This window comes from Solanum dulcamara, chromosome 6 (assembly GCF_947179165.1).
Source record: "Solanum dulcamara chromosome 6, daSolDulc1.2, whole genome shotgun sequence".
In the NCBI taxonomy this organism is placed as follows: domain Eukaryota; kingdom Viridiplantae; phylum Streptophyta; class Magnoliopsida; order Solanales; family Solanaceae; genus Solanum; species Solanum dulcamara.
The window spans coordinates 72,806,293-72,826,188 of NC_077242.1; the positions used below are offsets into that span (position 1 = coordinate 72,806,293).

At 35.9% G+C, this 19,896-nt stretch overlaps 3 protein-coding genes and 1 non-coding gene across 9 annotated transcripts; all 4 read right to left on the minus strand.

The window, feature by feature from the left end:
• Positions 1-518: 518 nt before the first annotated feature.
• On the minus strand, positions 519-1,382 carry LOC129891430 (defensin-like protein). The gene is made up of 2 exons (XM_055966794.1): positions 1,074-1,382; positions 519-860 (listed from the first exon to the last, which is right to left on the minus strand). The coding sequence occupies exons 1-2, from the start codon at positions 1,135-1,137 to the stop codon at positions 694-696; spliced, it is 231 nt and encodes a 76-aa protein (XP_055822769.1). The 5' UTR covers positions 1,138-1,382; the 3' UTR covers positions 519-693.
• Positions 1,383-2,500: 1,118 nt separating this feature from the next.
• On the minus strand, positions 2,501-2,698 carry LOC129893625 (U2 spliceosomal RNA). Its single transcript, XR_008767522.1, has one exon. It is a non-coding gene; the product is annotated as a U2 spliceosomal RNA (small nuclear RNA).
• A 1,115-nt stretch (positions 2,699-3,813) lies between these two features.
• Positions 3,814-6,326, minus strand: LOC129891429 (uncharacterized). 2 transcript variants are annotated; one of them, XM_055966793.1, is made up of 3 exons: positions 5,109-6,326; positions 4,152-4,192; positions 3,814-3,902 (listed from the first exon to the last, which is right to left on the minus strand). In XM_055966793.1, the coding sequence occupies exons 1-3, from the start codon at positions 6,110-6,112 to the stop codon at positions 3,850-3,852; spliced, it is 1,098 nt and encodes a 365-aa protein (XP_055822768.1). In that variant the 5' UTR covers positions 6,113-6,326; the 3' UTR covers positions 3,814-3,849. The 2 variants fall into 2 exon arrangements, with proteins under 2 accessions (XP_055822768.1, XP_055822767.1); XM_055966792.1 differs by lacking the exons at positions 3,814-3,902; positions 4,152-4,192 and having other exon boundaries at positions 4,693-6,320.
• Positions 3,860-18,014, minus strand: LOC129891427 (putative chloride channel-like protein CLC-g). 5 transcript variants are annotated; one of them, XR_008767195.1, is made up of 9 exons: positions 17,704-18,014; positions 16,499-16,699; positions 15,939-16,116; positions 13,375-13,637; positions 9,918-10,187; positions 8,683-9,814; positions 7,905-8,075; positions 4,152-4,192; positions 3,860-3,902 (listed from the first exon to the last, which is right to left on the minus strand). XR_008767195.1 is itself a non-coding variant. In XM_055966791.1 (8 exons), exons 1-7 carry the CDS (start codon positions 17,880-17,882, stop codon positions 7,941-7,943), a joined length of 2,358 nt encoding a protein of 785 aa, XP_055822766.1. In that variant the 5' UTR covers positions 17,883-18,014; the 3' UTR covers positions 6,333-6,449; positions 7,905-7,940. The 5 variants fall into 5 exon arrangements, 4 of the variants coding, with proteins under 4 accessions (XP_055822766.1, XP_055822764.1, XP_055822765.1 ...); XM_055966791.1 differs by lacking the exons at positions 3,860-3,902; positions 4,152-4,192 and adding an exon at positions 6,333-6,449; XM_055966789.1 differs by lacking the exons at positions 3,860-3,902; positions 4,152-4,192 and adding an exon at positions 7,093-7,477.
• Between the last annotated feature and the right edge of the window lie 1,882 nt (positions 18,015-19,896).

Genomic DNA, 19,896 nt, shown 5'->3' on the forward strand with positions numbered 1-19,896 from the left:
TTGTCACTTTTAAAAAAATAAGTAGAATTGTTTTTTCTTCAATTTCCCTCTTACTCTTCATTATTATGGTACCTATCCACTTTATTCTTTTCAAATTTTACTTAGAAAAAATATAGCAAATTATTATGGAAAATTTTTATATATTTATCAAATAATTATATATATATAACTGGTATACATATGTATTTGTATATCTGACATGCAAGATTGAGAGAAAGAAGAGAGGCGAGCAAGAAAGGACAGAAAATGAAAAGAGGCTAATTATATTTGTATATCTATCATATATGTATATGTATAATTTGTAACTGGTATATAGATGCATTGTATTGTCATATAATTTGTATTTGATAATTTATATTTGTATGTGTATAAAAGAGGAAAGAGGAGAGAGAGAGAAAGAGAGGAGAGAGGCAATGTAATTACAGCTATTTATTAATTCAAATTATAGCTATTTTAATTAATTAACAAATATATATTTAGTTATTCACATAATTTTCTCCGATTATTGTTGTAATGCGAGTCTGAATTTATTAAGTCAGTACATTTCAATTATTAAATATTTAAAAAGTAAACAAAACAACATGAAGTACAACCATATATATCTAGTCCTCAGTCCTTTTTATTGATAAGTGGATACACTTTAATTTAACAAAGGGTAAAATTAAAGTGACACCAGTGAAAAGATCATTTTCTTTAACAATTTCTGGTACAGAAACAACGTTGGCGCAAGCCGCGGCATTTGCCACCAGTGAAGCCTTCGGTGCGGCAAACGGAACCACAATTAGTATTGCTAAGACATTTCCCCTTGAAATGGTGGCTCTGAGACTCGCAAGTTCTTGCCTCTACACTTGTCATTAGTCCTGTATATCAACTATTAGTAATATTTCATGTTCGATTGATCAAAATATTTTTTTCTAGTGAAAGTTGTTAAATAATTCCACACGGGGTGTTATTCCCACTCCCACCTCAGCTTCCATGCTATTTGTTGTTTAGATTATAAATAAATATTTTTTAAGATTATATTTTATACGTAAATCGAACACAGAAAAGAAAAGAAAGGAGGAAAGACGAACCAGTGGCGGAAAGCATCATTGCTACAAGGAAGAAAGTTGCAAACAAACGCATGGAGTTTCCCATCTTTAGAGAGAGAGAGGGGAAATGATATTTAATTTGAGAAGTTGAGTATACTAGTAGAAGAAAGGGTCTTTTTATAGATGTTTAGTTTCCGGGTCGGGTTGGGTCGGTTCAACAAAAATATAATCCGATTGAGATCGTCTGGGTTTGGGTTGGTTATCGGGTTGGGAAAATCAGGTTCAATTTTATTTGAGTTTTTCATGGCTTAAGTTTGGTTTTTGTGGGGCTGGGCTTATATCATGTGGAGTTACGTTTCGACTCACATATCAAATATTAAACTGATAAACACTTGATCGTAGCCAAAAAGCTGAGAAAGTTGTGATTTTTCATGCATTATTATGTCACTTGTTGCATAAAATCTCTGTGTCCAGTCAGTGTGGAACTAGAAGAGCTTCTATACTTTTATGAAGAGATAAAGATACACTAGTAATCTCTTCTATGATTTAATATACTAATCGTCTATAATATAGTATTGATCAAAGAGCAGTGAATGAAACAGTATACGTTTCCTTGGCTGCAAAATAGAGAGCTTCCCAAATATTTCATCAAATTTAACTACTTTGCTAAAAATCTAATATTCTGCTATAAATTAGAAACTGAAGAAACAAAGTTTATCTATTGGAGATCTAGTTAGTGGCGGAATCAGGAATGTCGCATACCGTATATGGGTTTTATGCATGTGATCTAAAAGCTACTTTTTGACCCTCTTTAAATTTGACACTTCCAAAGACACCTTTTTCTTATATCAAAAGAATTCAATGGGTTACATAGAACTAAATTTTTAGAGAGAGTACTTTCCCTCATTTGTCCTTTTATGGTAATTTTATTTTTTTATGTCGATAACTAAAAAAAAGAACAAATTACATTTTCAATTTATTATTATCAAATAGTTTAGATATTGGACTTTGTACATAAAATGAAATTGGTTATACCGTCAATGCACCAGTGGTCTAGTCATCTATGCCTTTTTTTGTCATTCTTTCCTGCCATAAATGTAGTGTACCATATTTTGAATCCTTTTAGTGAAAATCTCTGCCACTTACCTTCCAACATGTTTCGAACCCTCAACCTGGTGGAGATGGTCAACCACTTGAGCTTCAAGCGTCATTTGTCTTGCAACAAGTTGATCAAGCATACACATGGAGGTTTAAATTGAGTGATTATTGATACAAAACAAAATTATAAGACTGAAAACAAGAAATTTAATAATAACTTCAAACATTACTGTGTGTATATCTAAGAGAATAATGTAAAGGTTAATAGTAACTTCAAAATAAATCTGGAAGAAGGTTCTTCAACAAACAATATCACCAGAATTGGTATTTTGAAACTTCTAGAATTGGAAAAAGGGTTAGAAATAGAATTGGTGGGGGGCGCCAGGCCAAGGCAGTAGTACAACACCAAGGCGACGATTGAAGTACCCGATATAGCAAGCTCCCGTGGTGGACCTCCCCCCTTAAAAAATAGAATTAATATCGTGTGAATCGATGACTCACATATCAGATATTAAACCGATAAGAACGGATACTACACTTGATCTTAGCCAAAAGGCCGAGAAAGGTACGAGTTTTTGTGTGTTTCGCGGGGCTATTTTATATGCCACTTTTTACACAAAATCTCTCTTACCAGTCAGTGTGGGACTAGAACAGCTAGATAAGATTCACTAACTATCTCTTCTCTGATCTTATATTAAACTAATTCAATCCTATTAATATAGTATTGACCACGTCATGTAGTGAAAAAGATGAAATGCTGGAATATCAAGATGCTCTACACAAAGTTCCATACTAAAATGTCAAAACCTTCAAGTTAACACATTGTACACATATATACATGGTCCATTGCAAGGTTTTAGCTAACATGAGTCCCACTGCTTATTCCTAAGTTGCATTACTCCAAAATAAGACAAGCAGTCTCATTTAGCAGAGAAGCCCTTTAAAATTTCTTCCAAATGCCTTACTCAAATCAAACCTGTCAGGAAAAATCTGAGTTTGCTCCAACTACAATGTTATTAAAATCACGGTCCTAGTCCCCTTATATGTTTCTTTTTCTTACCTCCTTTGCTTTCTACTGGAATTGATCTCCAATGCGAAAACTGAGAAATATAGGGATGATGTTTAATACAGACGAAAAAAAAGAAAAAAAAGTCTAGTACAAGCAAAGTTTAGGACTAGAATTGGTGGGGTGCACCTTTTGTTTGGTTAATATCACAAGCAAAAGAATATATATATTCAACTGGAATTTCAGAAATTCAATACTAACCTTGTTTTTGCACTGCAATTCAGGAATCCATTCTCTACCACCTTACATTTTCTCCCTCATCATAGTCTTTTTTTCGCCTTTCTTCTCCTTATTGCCTACTTGGACTTCTCTTTCTTTGTGTTTTCTAATTCATACACGTCTTTCACTGTCATTTATAAGTTTGTCAATTCTGTTTCACCACACCTTCAATAGTTGAAGAAAAAATGGGTACTGAGACTTTCCAACTCTTGATGCTAGTTGGTGAATCCTAAGATTCTTTTGAATTGACTTAAATTCAAAGGAGTTGAATAGAATTGAAAGCTTTGCCTACATAATTCTAGTTAAGCTAACAAGTTAATTTATCGCCCATTTGTGTCCTAAGCTAAATTGTTACCTTGGCCAGCTGCATTTATATCCCTTGTAGGCTAAATGCTAGTTGTAGTTCTGATGAGTCTGTTTGCTTCATAGCTTCGATCACTCAACTGGGGTAGGTCCAGTTAAGGGTGTTCTTTTCCTTTCCCTTTGAGCTGTAAATATTACTTGGTAATAAATAAAATGTTTATTTACCCAAAAATAAAAATGTAAGTCATGTATATTCCGTCAAGATTAATTGAATCTCACAAATGGGCGACAAATTAACAAAAAGGTGCAATTTTGATGCTTCAATTAACCTAACATCAAGCAAGAAGTCGAGAAATAGAAAATAAAGGTGCATGTAACATCAACCAAACATGAAACATAACTTGAAAATCTCAAAGTAGAAAGAGGAAATGTACCTTGGTGGCGTGGAGTAGGTTGTGGTTGAATCCCTATCAATCTGTGGAGAAGAAGAATTCTTGTTTTATCCTTTGTTGAGGTGAGTTTTCTCTAAAATAAATTCAATGTTACAGCCAAGTTTCTTTCTACCATACTATATATTCCTCCATTAAAATAAGATGGGCAGCAAGAAAACTAGTTTCATATCAACAATCCATAAGAAGTTTAATGTATCTACCGATTACAACTCTTTTTGAGATGAGATAGAGAAAGAAGATGTAGAGAGGGAGTCCTCCAATTATATATATGTTACAAGAAAAAGACAACTTACTTGAGTTAAAATGTACACTGCTAAAGGAAATCAATGGAGAGAAAGCCAACTCTCTCAAGTCTTCTGACATGTTATAAAGGTACAACATACCGAACATAATGAATACTAAAACTTAAATCCTCAGAATCTAATACAGGAGATATAATCTCTGTCATCTAATACAGGAGATATAATCTCTGTCAAGCTATTGAAGAATTGCTAAACAATGGAGAAAAGTAACACAGAAATGCTTCACCATGGAGGACACAAGTGCTTTGAGTATGTAAACCACAAGTTTAATAAAGAGGAAATCGCGACAAACGAAGAACAACAAAAGGAAACTACATTTGAAACAACAGAACAAAAGCCAATTGAGGTGTTCATATTCTCATTCTCTTTTTCCACATTACACTAGAAAACATTATGCAACTCGCAAGACTTGCACTAATAAACATAAGGAATAAGCTTGTATCTAACTTTACTTGTATACTCCATATATCTCTCCCCAAAGTTCTCTACCATCAAACTTTCCTCTAACTTAGCTTTGTTCCCATAGTAGACGGAGCAAACGACAGCAATGAAGAGAGCACTCAAAGGCGCCCTAAGAGCAACACAATAAGCAACAAACAAGAGCATGGTTGAAGCATAAATGGGATGGCGAACAAACCGATATGGACCAAACTGTACGACAGCAGTAGGCACAACCACCTTCTCTGAGTACTTAGCTAAATACAATGTGGAATGATATTGCATAAACAACGTCAACAAAATCAAACCCCAAATACCCAAATTGTTCCATCCACCAGGGATAAGATGCAGCTCTGGGCCTTCAAACGCTGCAAGCCAATGACCAACCATAACCCCAACACAAAACAACAGCTTCTGCCAATTGGGTAGGCTAATATCCCATCTGGGGTCATGCTCTCTTGGGTTATAATCACCATACAGTCGTTTTCGTATACTCACATTCAAGAAAAAGAAATAATGGTATACAAAAAAGAACACAACAGGCCAGCCTTCAAGAAAACCATTGAAATGTGCAGGTGGGACTAGTGTAAGCCAAGTGAAAGCTGAAGTAACAATTGCAAATTGCTCAAATGCATTTGCTTCCCCACGTAAATGCTTGTTTAAGCAATAAAGACTATAACTTGCAAGACTTATAGCCACCAACCATGGCCAATATAACCATGTCATACTAAAATACATCCAAAAGAATGGATTCATCAGTACATTCATCGTCCATTTGGACGCAGCAATAGCAACAGAAAACACCAAACCCCACTTTAACACTTTAAATGGAGTCAATAGAGAAAAACCCATCTTCAGTGACTCCAAAGAAAACCCCTTTATGCTTTCAAATACCGGGTTTGGACCATCTGTTTCTGCTGCATTTGAATATGAACCCGAACACTGGACTGACAGTAACGACGATCGAAACCAACCAATATATGGCCGTGAAAGAGAAGAATTGACATCACCAAGGGGAATTGATCTACGCAAGTGGGATTTGGGTATTTCAAGATTTCTTCGGGGTTGTTGTAAGTTGTTTATACAGAACTTACTCACCAACTGTTTGTGGAAAGGTCTATAAGAAAAAGTGTTTAGTTTTGATACATTGCAGCCGAACGAAGAGGGTAGCTTTGAACAGACGAGAATTGGCGATGCTTCCATTGGTATTGGTAGCACAGAAATTTTCGATTGAAGAAAATTGGATCAGCTCATTACAGCCTAAATAGTAAGCTGAAAATCGGTCACTTTTATCACCTTCAAGGTACCGGATAGTTCACGCTTGATCTTTTATCACTTGCTATACTTGTAATTTTTTCCGGCGAGGTGACGGTGACGGCGCCGGCGTCGAGGTCGAGCAAACTCGAAGAGTATTTTTCTGGGCGTGAAGGGATAATAACAGATTTACCCTCTAATTGGGTTTTTCATAATTGGGCCTGTCCATGTTCAAATGATGGCCTATTGTAAGAGCAACGTGCACAAATAGCCGCTTGAAGCACAGCTGTTTAAATAATAGCCAATGTTAATACAGTATTTAATATTTAGCTGCTTCAAAATCAATTTGAAATTGAAGGAGCTGCAGTTTAAAATGTCGATTTGAAAATTGAAGCTTTAGACATTTAGGTCTGAAGTAAGATATTGTCAAAGCCAAAACTTTAAAGGTATAATTACGCCACATGGCCATTCGGTAAAAGTAACTACCAAAAAATTATCATTCGCTGTATAGGCATGTATAGTCAATGTATATTTCATGCATAGTCAGTTTATATTCAATTTTTTGAGTTTATCATAATGTATATTCAGTGTATAATCACTGTATATTTCCTATGATTTTGGCTATTTTACGTAAATAAAACATGGCTATATTTGTTATAAACTAATTAGTTTATTGTATATATTTGAAATTGTCCCAACTTTAAATTCGCATGTCTTCCGTAATGTCAAATTTGAAATATTTTGAAAAGGTTGTGTGTGTAAAAAGTCGCATGACATTTGTTTTCTATACCCATTTATTCTGTACTACCATTTTGCAATCAATTGTATCAAGTCTCCATTTGTATGGTACATTATAGTTTCCTTCATACTGAACACACCCTATTAAGTATTTGTGTAAAATAAAAATGCATAATGCAGTCTACATAATATGAAAAACCAACAATTCTTCACTGTTGCATTAAGGATGGCATATTGACGTGAAACTTGTACCCCATGACTGAGGATGGGCCGACGAGACGGACAAGCGCAGGCCTATTGGAAAGGGGTGCATATTACATCTCAGGTGAATCTCACATCGAAATTGGAGAGAAAAGTGAAGGTGATACAAGGCTACATGTACACACATTTTTTGGGATCGATAATGACATAGTCTGAGGGACATATATGTAAGGTCTGTTGGGCCAAAATGGACCATACATACAATGGGATTTGGTCGTGACAGGGTCGGCAAAGCCTTGTCCCACAAAAAAATTTAAAATTTCCCTGCCCTTGCTCTTCTTGGCATTTTTCTCTATTTTCAACAGACTGCTAAACCTGTCCAAGACTATAGAACATCAAAAATCAAATTGTGGAACTTCATAGCTCAAGATAGTGTCAAAGAGTCAAACTTCGATACCTAAATTCATTCATCCAAAGACTAGTCACTGGCTAGAGGGCGACCGACCTACCGGACCGGAGGCGACCATCTCTAAAAGATATGCCTCAATCTGTGGCAGATCAACTATAGGGGGAATGTGTTGGGAGACGACCTCCCGCCGCGTAGGAGAAAGAGAAGGACGAAAACGGAGATATTTATTTATGAGATCGGAGCAACTATAACCGAATTGATTAATTGAGGCAAAAATAAATACAAAATCCATCTCAAGAAGACCCTTAGGATAATTGAATTTGATAAGGGATATTAGGGAAGAATAAGCTTACTACCTAAGCATATTGCAGTCACACAGCTCTATTCACATACCTCAGTAGGACTATTTTTAGAACTTCGACGCAGTCTCTAAAAGAATTTAACCCCGCGAGGTAACTTGACTCTTAATCTTTTCCACTTGCTCTTAGCCAAGGATGGATGCAAGCTGAGCACATGCTCTGGCATGAAATCATGCCTTGTAATTATCCCCACAACAGGTATCCTCTGCAAACAAGAGAACCACAATTTCTTGATTCAGTTCAAGAAGAGGAAGAACCAGTTAACAGGAAAATAAATGGAAAACATGTTTGACAAATGTGTTTGGTTACAACAAGCAACGGGCATATAATCAACATGGTGGATGAGATAGAGAGAGCAAAATAAAATTTAACAGTTAGGGAACAGTTCATACTTAATCCCATCAGTGGACGGGACGGTTGATTGGTCGATGCAACCAGGAAGAAATTGTAAAATTAAACAAGACAACGGGAACTCAAAAATCATAAATAATGCTGACTCGGAAGAATTTAGGTATTGATTATTGAACCTATTCGGTTACCTGTAAAAAATAATGGACAGTTTATTTCACATCAAATATCTAAAAACAACGAGGTTTGGGTGAAAGAATTCATGAATGAATGATGTAAGCAATTAGCGAGGTCATAAACTAATGCACTGAAGCATGCATGCAGGAAGCTGGGTAATCTATCCTTCAGGTTATGCTAATGTATCTGTTATCGACTGTTTGAATCACTTTGAGGGATAGATACATCTTCTGAGTAGATCATTGAAAAAGAATCTGAAACAGAAAAGATGAGGAAACAGTTCTTACCCCAGAAACCTTGGGTATTACCAGCAGGTGCCTTAAACCAACTTCTCGGAAGAGCATCAGAGCCTTAGCCAAGGACACAGTCTCTACAACAGTGTAAGGTGAAGTGTTACAGAAAGGATGCAGATCTATAAACATATCCATCTCTTCATTTGTCAGCTGTATATCTTCCACTCTGTCTCCATGGTCTAATCCTTTCTTTGCAAAATCATCAGCTGAAAACTGCTTAAAGGCATCATCATATCCAGCAGGTACAGGATTTTGTAGAAATGCTTTCTTCTTTAGCAATGTAACAAGATGTGCGCGGAGTACCAAACCAAATAGAACTGGTGCTACAGAAAGCGGGGGTTCATCCACCACTGGAAAGCCATTATGCCCGGTGGTTTTGAGGACATGAACTACGTTACCAACTTTCTCAATGCCGTTAAAGAGCTGGAGTGGACCTGTGACCACATCACTCACTGCCAGTTGTCTCAAGTAAGGTTCAGCATGACCTTCCAAGTAAGGAAAACCCTTCGCCCTCATTATAAGGTCATATATATTCCCATTAAATGCATCAGCTACAGTTTTGGAGATAAGAAGAACTAGCATCATAAGAGGTAGCAAGAGGAGATCATTAGTCAATTCTAGGATAATAACGCATAAGGAAACTGTCATTCTCATAGAACCCCCAAGAAGGGAAGCTGAACCTAAAACAGCAAATAGGCCATGGTTAAGAGTTGAGTGCGAACCAAACATCATCCCAATAAATCGACCATAAGCCGCACCTGTCACAATGACAGGCACAAAGAGACCTGCTGGTGCGACTATCCCATAACTAAAGATGCTCAGGAAAAAACAGGTGATAAAGAAAAGTAGCATTGAGAGAGGGTGAAACTCGGTATCAGTGTTCTTGCTGAAAAGGTTCTTGATTGCATCATCATTCGTGTTGAAAAATAAACTGGCAAGGTCATTGTAGTGACCTGGAGGACACTGAAACTTCTTATAGTTACCATTCCGTCCAATTGTGGGGCAAGGCTCTAATGTATCTGAAGGGCAAGGGCGGCAAGGTGCCAACCATGGTAATCCAAAAAGAAGACAAGATGTGAAAATGGAGACTGTAAGAGCCAGAACTATTTTGTAAGCAGCTCTTCTCCTAAAAAGAAAAAGAAAAAGGAGCCACATAAAATTTTCAACTTTATCATGTCTTGAAAAGAAAAGGAATGTATGAAAATCTGAAAGCCAAAGTGAGATCATACTCGTTAATTCGGTTATAAATCTGCAGAACCGTATCCTGTAAAAAGTTGTACAAACTTCCCCATACGCCTCCAATAATTGCTAGAAAAAGAACGGGAGGCACATCCCAGATCTGATATGCGACATTAGCTGACGTGACATCAAACATAATGAGACCTCCTTTACCAAAGAGTCCACATTTTCCACTCAAGCAAACATCAATCAAAGCACGAAGGACAATCGCAACCACAGCCGTAGTGAAAAAGGCTCTCCACAATAGAGCACTTCTCCACCTGCATCACAAAGGAAGTTCTTACCATGTCAAAACAAAAGGGAAAACTACAGCATCCTTTTTAATCACACCAAACATCAAATTCCATATTTTGGTATCCATCACATGACTAATTCCATGGGATACCTGCCACCTCCCACCAACAATAGGTACTAGATAAACTTTATCCATCAAGACTAGGACAAATGGGAAGAATCACATAGCGTTTGTTTTTGTCTCCGCTAAGTTTTGAACCTAAGACCTCAAGGTTCTCAACCATTTCATTGACCACCAGGTCACACCTTTGGATGCACATCAATCTATTATTTTGTATGTGCAATATATAACAGATGAGAGACCCGATAAGGGAACTTTCAAATTGTTTAATCTACAAAAGCTGACTTGACATAGCCCGTATCCCATGGGAAAACTTTACTCACTTAAGTCCACTGATAACTACTTATGAATAAGTGTTCCCTTGATAGACCATTTCTTTACCATCTAGACACCCATTAAGACTCAACTTTACTGGAAGTTCATGTCCAGCAAAATCAGCTCACGCAAACATTTCCTCAATTATGTTGAACAAAATACCATTTGAGAAAATCAAAAGCAAGTTTGGACCATCCGCATTGCCTAATCGTCTTCCAGAGATCATTGTTAGTGTCTCCACTTGGGAGCTGAATGTAAAACCATCACAACTTAAAGTCAAAATACATTAACTTACAGTATGAATCACTTCAACAATATGCTTTGGTCTTGGATTTAAGGTAACACTTGCTAACAAAATATCTAAATCCACATAAGATGAAAAACAAATTAAGCATATTCAAGTACCGGAAGCAACCTTCACGTTCATTTCCAAAGGAAGCTTCAAAAACAAATTCTAAAGTCCTCTAAAAATGTAAAATACAAGACCAAAAGGAGGATATTGACTTGATCATGCAAAAGTAGGCGACAGAAAATTCCCATCTCAAAAGTACATCCAAAAAAAAGATCTATGAAAAGAAAGCATATAGAATAGCAAAGGAGAAAGACCTTGTGGAGCCTCAAACATTTTACAGTGGCAATGTTATGACAGTATTAACCAAATCTTTGTATCATGTAAAGAAACCATAACAACAAGTTCAATTACCCTTAATGACAGATGATAACTGCTAAATGAGCCCTCAAATATAGTTAAAAGTTGATGAAATTGAACCCCAACACGGTACTTATGCTTTTCACTAGCTAATTATTTACTAGTCTATGTTACATCAATGATGTTGTAGAAAATAATTGGCACTATAATACCCTTTTTTTATAACAGTAGTGTCAGAACGCACACCTCGAATAATTCCCCAAGGTACCTGCTACCTCCCACTAGCACAAGTACCCAAAAAACTCTGTCCACCGAGGCTTGGACAGACGGAAAAAAGTCAACTAGTGTTTTTGCCTCTATTGGGTTTCTAAAGTCACTTCATTTACCACTAGGCCAACAAGCTTATTTTTCTCAAATTTATAGTGGTAAACAAACTGATTTTGTCTCATTGCAAAATCCTACTGCCGCAATGACTTCTCAAAGTAAAATAAAAATACTACAAGCTACACTTCTTTCCTAGTAGAAGATCCAAATTTGAATCAATTGAATAAATGTCAAAGAAATTAATAAAATAATAGAAAATATTAGTTCTTAAAAGATAATCAACACAGATTTGGTAATCAACCTTGGCTAATATCAGGTAATATACATTTGTGTCGAGTAAAATATAAGCATGTCCTAATTTCACTATAAGACCATTTTTTATCACAGAGGAACTGAATGCAGTGTGTTGGATGTTGAGATGTACTTCCGAGTCTAACATTACAAGGGAAAAATAATTAGATATTCAGATAAACCAAATTATTCTAAATTATAATAACTAAAGCTTCTCTCTCTCATAATTGTCAATCATCAACAGTCAACAAATAGGCTATTTTGCAAGACCAAATCCTTTCCCAAGGAGCCAACCTGACAATTCAGAAGTCCATGCACCACATCTTTTGTTGGACTACAATAACTGCTTTAGATATATAATACTTTAGATACAAATTATAACTTACAAGAGAAAGTGCAAGGCCACCAATTATAAGGCAATCTAAAAAGTCTCAATTTCAAAATCAATGTTGTGCATAATATACAGGCATACTAGGAGGGGTAGGATTAGGAATGAAGTTATACAGGACAAGGTGGAAGCGGATTCCTTGGCGGACAAGATAAGGAAAGCGAGATTGAGGTGGTTTGGACATGTGAAGAGGAGGTGCACAAAAGAACCAGTAACAAGGTGTGAGAGGTTGGCTAAGAACCAGTAAGAAGGTGTGAGAGGTTAGCTATAGCAAGTTTTAGGAGAGGTAGAGGTAGGCCTAGGAAGTAATGGGGAAAAGTGATTAGACAGGATAGCTCACACCTTCAACCTATTGAGGACATGCTCCTAGATAGGAAGGAATGGAGGTCGAGGAGTAGGGTAGAAATGTAGTAGGTAGCTGAGTGTTGTAGTACTTTTACGTGGGAGAAGCAGAGGTCTAGTCTCTTCGTCTCATCTTCTCCTAAATTAGTAATCTTATGGATTCACATAGTATCTTATTTTCTATTTTTAATACTACATGTTACTCCCTCCGTCCCATTTTATGTGGCACCCTTTCCTTTTTAGTCCGTCCCAAAAAGAATGTCATTTTACTACACTTAAAAACAATTTAACTATAAAATTTCATTTTTCCCTTAATGAAATGATTTACAACTGCACAAACATCCAAGGATTGTTCTAAACCACAAATTTCAAAAGTCTTCTTCATTTTCTTAAACACCGTGCCACGTCAAACGGTGCCACATAAAATGGGACGGGAGTACTTCATTTGCTTTGTTTATCTTGCCATTTTTACGGTCATTATTTCCTTTCTATTTTGCTCTGATTACACTTTTTTGGAGCCGATGATCTATCGGAAATAACAAAGGTAAGGGTGAGGTCTGCGTACATCTTACACCCTCCTCAGACCCAACTTGTGGAAATACAATAGGTATGTTGTTGTTATTGTTGTTATTGAGTTGTGCATAATATCAACCATCTAAAAGAGAAAGAATATCTACTATCATCTTACTAACACGGATATAGCGATAAGGGCTATTATCTCCCAAAAGCCTGTTTGTTTACTAAAGAATCAGCCTAAAGCATGTTCATTTGTTTTAGATATACCAAGATGCCATTTCTTCAAGAGCAAACAACAGACCACCAACAGGAGCTCGGAAAGCAGCAGCCATCCCAGCAGCTGATCCACATGTTACAAGATCTCGTCGATCTCTATCGTTTTTAAAATACTTCAGCCATTTCCAAGTTAATCCATACTTCTGTGACCCGCCTTGACCCATTAGTGCTGCAATGCAAGCACCAGTATGCACCATGGGGCCTGCTTTTCCGATTACTAGAGATCCTGATACTGCAGAAATGCTGCCAACAATCTGTTCATTAAAGTTTCAAGTAAGGCTCTTTCTCTAACATGTTGCACTAGGGTTTCGAAACAGAGAAATAGAGGAAAGACAGACAGAAAATATGATGCAACGACAACAACATACCAGTGTATTCCCACAAATGGGGCCTGGGAAGGGTAGAGTGTAACGCTCACCTTACCTCTACCTAAGGAGGTAGAGAGGCATAGCTCGAAAATTCTTTTATCAACTATTCACAGACGTGAGATAAGATTATCATTAACACTATGGAAGATTCAAATATCCATGCACAAACTGTAGATAAGCCCGTGGTTAAATTGAAAAGAAAGTATCTTATATAAGAAACAAATAGTTAAATGATTGACTTTGCAGATTTAAAAGCTCATAAGTCATGGCTTTACCACAACCCCAGGTAGAACAGCTGCCGAATGGTTATGAACAGTTTAACACAACACTGTCAGCTGCAGTTTAAGTCTGTTATGGACAATGAATGGACACGATTTCTAGCAGGAGACAACCTTCAGAAGTTAGTTGAAACTAAAGTTAGAAGAACAAAATGTTTTTACATGGAGTAAAGAATAAGCATGTCAGAGGTTGGAAATTCAAGCTGCTTCCAAGCATTCTCCAGTGAACATTTATGGAGCACTAGCAGGGGCGGACCTACATGCAGCCTAGGGGGTTCATCCGAACCCCCTTCGTCGAAAAATTACACCGTATGTATAGAATCAATTTGTTGATTTATGAGTATATATTTAATAATGAACCCCCTGAACACAAGCCAAAGACTTGGTCCAGCGGTAAAGGGGTTCACGAAATTGCAAATTCTGGAGCTAAGTCTGCGGGTTCAAGCCCGGGTAGCAACATTTTTTTTTTCATATTTTAGTTTCAGCCAATTTTAATTTTTATTTGCTTAATAAATGAAACGTCCAACCCCAATATTGTAATATTAAACTATATTATATGTGTTTAATTATTTTACATTAATATTTTAGAGCACAACATAAAATGAATTACACTTTACAATAAATTTTTTTCTATTTTTATAAAATTAAGTAAAAGTTATAACTTTTTTTGAGTTTTCATATTTAAAATTTTAAAAAAAATTCTCTCATACTCATTTTAAGTCAAACATTTAATTTTTATTTGATTAAGGAATAATATGATTATAAGTAAGATTAAATAAATAGGATTGGATTTTGGAAATATTCTCTTATCCTTCTACTACAGATTAGTGACCACAACTTAAGAAAAAATATGCCTTTAACGTACAAATCAAGAATTAAGAAAATCCTCATTATTAAACTTTCATTTAATTATTTCTCTTATTTTAATATATTTTTTTGGATAGTATAATCTTTTGTGTTCCTTATTTAGTTTCAAAAATTGAATAATGTATTTATACAACAATGACGGCGACAGAACCCATAATTAAAATTTTAAAAATACATTTTCTCATATTGATTTTAATATTATGTCAAACGCGTACTTTCTCTATTTTATTGTTAGTGTTGAGCTAAAGTTGAATTTTATCTAGTTGCTTATATTTGATCCGACCCGTTCATATATGACCCGATCCGATCTGCTTATTTGTGGATACTATTAGCGTGTTTACTTATTTTTTTGAACCCCCTCGATGAAAATCCTGGTTCCGCCACTGAGCACTAGGATGAGGAGGAAAAAATGTATGCATCACTAGGGCTGAGCATGAACAGGATGCTCTTTCAATAACAAACAGGTCTAGCTTTACCTGATACCAGCATCAAAAATAGCATAAAAGCCTAGTTTTTTTAGGGATCTCTAGATTTTTCACGTTATAAAGAAGGTGCTCTGTGTCCAAACCAGTTGATCTACTATCTGAACCTCGTTAGAACTTCAAGCTTATCCAAAATCACTTAAGAGCGTTCAACAACAACATACCCAATGTAGTCCCACAAAGTGGGGTCTGGAGAAGGTAGAGTGTATGCAAACCTTACCCCTACTTCAGAGGTAGAGAGGCTGTCACTTAAGAGCATTCACGAAAATATTATTTCCATAAATCAGAATCTGTCTCGCCGTATAAAATGAAAACAAAAGTAATGCCCCCACCCCACCCCACCAAAAAAGAAAAAGATATCCTCTATGAGCACACTTATGTAGTACGAGAGGCAATCACATTAATTGATCAACACGTGACTACATAATCCATAATTCATGCAATCGTTCCAAAGCACATAATCCACCACTAACACTGGAACTGAACATTAGTAAATTAAATGTAAAATTGGATAACGAAAAAAGGCATCTACATGAAGAGGCAATTCAAGGTCACTTTACCTTGACAAACAGAGTCCGCAGAGAAAATATTGCGGGTGCATCTACGCCATTCAAGTAAGCTTTAACTTCAGGTATACCTGAACCAGCAGCCTCTGGAGCGATAAAAGCCGTAATTAGACTGGCAAATAATGTCAGTCCGAAATTGGAAGATGCAAATACAAGAAAAGCCGATGTATACCTGTTGCATTATGTCAAGAGTCATTCACCACAAAACATATTGATACAAGTAAATGAAATACTTTTTATTAATAAATACTTATAGCACAAAACAGGGTTATTTCAAAATTCCCAAGTTCAGTTACCTCAGACACATATGCATAACATATACATGTATTTCAATGACCATAAAATTCCAGTCAATAACCTTAAGAATAACAGTTAATACCAGGATTGCGCAAACAATTGATTATATCTTTTAACTGTATAACAACTTCAAATAAAAATTAGATGCTATAGCAGAAAATCGGTTTGTATTATATAATTAAAGTAATGTTAACATAAAAACCAAAGTCGTAGGAAGGTATTACATCAAAAGTTATGAATGAAAGAGAAGTGCATACCTTCTCGCGAGCATCATATCAGAGGTCACCACAAATTTCATTCCAGCAATGTTCTCAACAGCAAGATTGTTACAGAAACCAACAAGGCCAACAAGCAATCCAATGAAAAAGCACATCATCCATTTCATGGATACGTACTGCAATATTTGAATCTTCTCTCCACGCCTCCAATCTTGCTTGAAATAATCATTCTCCATGATTCTTCAACCAGGCAAACACCATTATTAGGCTTCTTTTATTTGCCAATCTAATCAGAGAAAGGGAAAGAACAAGGAAACATTTTCCACCAAAATATGTACCAAACTCAAAATCAAAATCTTCTTCCAGGAACTTCAATAATAGAAAGAAAATGGATTTGAAAACACTCTTTCTCAACGTTTAGCTCCAAGCATACCTTCCTACCATATCCAATTTCTTTTTTTTAACCCCACAATACTTTAATGTAAAACGCTCCTATATATTTGCTCCAATTTAATAATCATCAATAAAATATCAAAATTTTGATCTAATTTTTCCTACTAGACATAGACTTACCAAAGAATATGGATGAGTCTTCAGCTATTTTATGGACTTCTCGGGGTAAGAAGTGATTATTTTTTCTTTCTATTTTGTGAAATCTCTTGGTGTTCTTTCCTCTCTCCCACATTCTCTCAAAATCCTAGAAACATCACAAAACTCCAACCAACGAACCACCAAATGATTACATAAATCCCAAGTTTTTTTTTTAATGACTGTGGTATCCGGCCAGCTTTCATGCACCTCGACTAATTCTATGGAATAACTGTCACCCACCAGCAACATGTACCAAATAACTCTGTCCACCAAAAACCCCAAGATTTCTAAGCACAGAACTCTCTACCCCTAAAAAACTGAACTTTCCACACTAGCCATCCATTCAAGCCTTCCCAGTCCTTTTTTCTTGTTTTTTGATCGGACTTTCGAAATCCATATGATATGATATGGCTTTCAAGCTTCCTATTGTCAATAAAACTGTAGATATAGACATAGTAGAACAACTATTATCATAACTTATATGTTTCTGTGTAGAAACAGTTGAATTCTTCCTCAGAGCATTTCTGAGACCAAATAACGAAGGACTTCATCTTCTTACCCCGAACTCCATACTATTGGAGTAATTTACTGCAAATTAAACAATACATAACAACATATACACAAATAATAGTAACATAAAGAAGGAGACGCACTCATAGTCGAGGCTTTCAATAGGAGAGACACTAGAGCCGACGATAGCGACCTGAGAAGTGTTGTTTGATGCTGATCGAGAGAGGCTGTTGAGCAGTGGATGAGTTAGCGACTCCTCGTCTGTCGCCGGCGCCGGCGCAGATGAACCATTGGGAAGAGCTGGAGATATTAGTACGGACATTGATAGGGGTGGGGTAGGGTAGGGAGAGAGGGGGGGTAGTTCAAATAGAAAGCATGAAAGAAGCTGGTATTTGATGGCAGAGTTACATATATAGTAGAAGAGGAGAAGAAGAAGAAGAGATGGACTTGTAGGATTGAATATTTGAGTTCCCAAATAGGACTTTGTAGTATTATTTTTTTGTTTTTTTTATTTAAAAACCCAAAAACATAAAGTTAGGGATAATATATTGCAACTTCCAAATCTCTAATTTCTTAATTATGGATGTATTCTAATTTAATCATTGTAATATTTGGCTAATTATATTTATGTTTAATTTATTTTCATCAAGATTAAGATTAAGAGTTTGAAATTAATATAAATATATGAATAATTATAATGGTGGTGATAATTGTGATGGTGGAAGTAGTTGGTGTGGTAGTGTCACGTTCCGGAAGGGTACCCGGCACTCGAAAACCATTGTTGGCCTTCAAGCGAACAACTTGGTCCAATCACACTCTCATTCAGTCACATTCTATCAGCGGAAGACTCAACTCACAAGGATTCTATTCATAAATAAGGTCAAAGGTCAACCACATATCCAATTTAAAAACTAGTAAGAATGAAACTAGTCAAAATGAACAAATCAACATCATCTACACTCTAGTCTGTGAAGCATCTATAGTCCATCCAAGAGGTGCCAATGACAAGTTCATTGCTACCACAAATCAAATAAAGAAAAACTAACTCAAAGTTGAAAAGATAACTGCGGTATCCTCCGAAAACAGGGAGGACTCACCAAACTAGTTGGAAGCGAATAGATTCTCAATGGTGCACTTGTTGATGATCTCTAGTACCCGTCTCTGCATCATGAAACGATGCAGGTCAAATGGCGTCAGTACGTGGAATGTACGAGTATGTAAAATGGCAGAGTGAAACATGCATCAGGGTAGAATCAGTCAACTCAGGAGAAGAAATAATTCAATTAAGATGTCCTAAGTCTAAACAAGAATATGATTTAGATAAGACCAATCATATACAATCCAATCCAATCCAATCCATTCCAATCCGACTCAGAATACTATCAAGACCTATATAGGAGTTTCTTGTATCCGACAACCATCACTTATGAGCCTGTGATAGTACAACAAGCCGACGTTGTTGCCACGTCCGTTCATACCTTGCTAGGGTAGGAACGAATCAACAATCATGGATCCATAATCAATCAAGTCCTATCATGTCAGGACAGTAATTTGGGAAACATTCGACTTTAACTGTCTAATCCTCTCCTATGTTTGGAGACGTAGTTATTAGGTTCGAGTTATTACTTACTCTTACCCAATTCAATGCTCGATACTCCTCCCAAGACTCAATACTCATAAAACTCTATCCAATCAGTTCAATCTAATCATATCGACAAGTCTCATGTGGACCCCTATCAATTTATCAATTTTATCACAATTAAACATTTCAACAAATCATACTATCCAATTAGTCTCAATCACATCTTTCAAGAGTAGTTAGATATACTTGTATAACAACAATAAGTTATGTTTCTATTTTATGCCATTCACATTCATAGCTATCCCAAATCATGATTTTTATTTCAAGCAATACATATACATAATCATTTATAATCAATATATATATATATATATATATATATATATATATATATATATGGCTACAGTTTATGAAGTATCATATGAAAAGTAATTTGTTCAATAATTCAAGTCATGAAGATCATCAATCAATTAATAGTATATAAAGGTATTCTAGGGTTTTAGAAAAATTCAAGAAAACGTTCATGGAGGGTTCAAGTCTTTCACAATTTCTATCCAACACATCTATGGGCATATAGAAGAACTCAATCCATATTTTAGGTTAGACTTACATATCTTAAAATCTCCATAAATCTTGATGAAAAATCTTAACTTGAAGAAGAACAATCAAGGGACCCTTTCTTGAAATTCTTTGACTTGTTTTTTTGAAAACCCGATGGTTAGGATTTAAGATTTCTCTTAGCGATTCATGAATA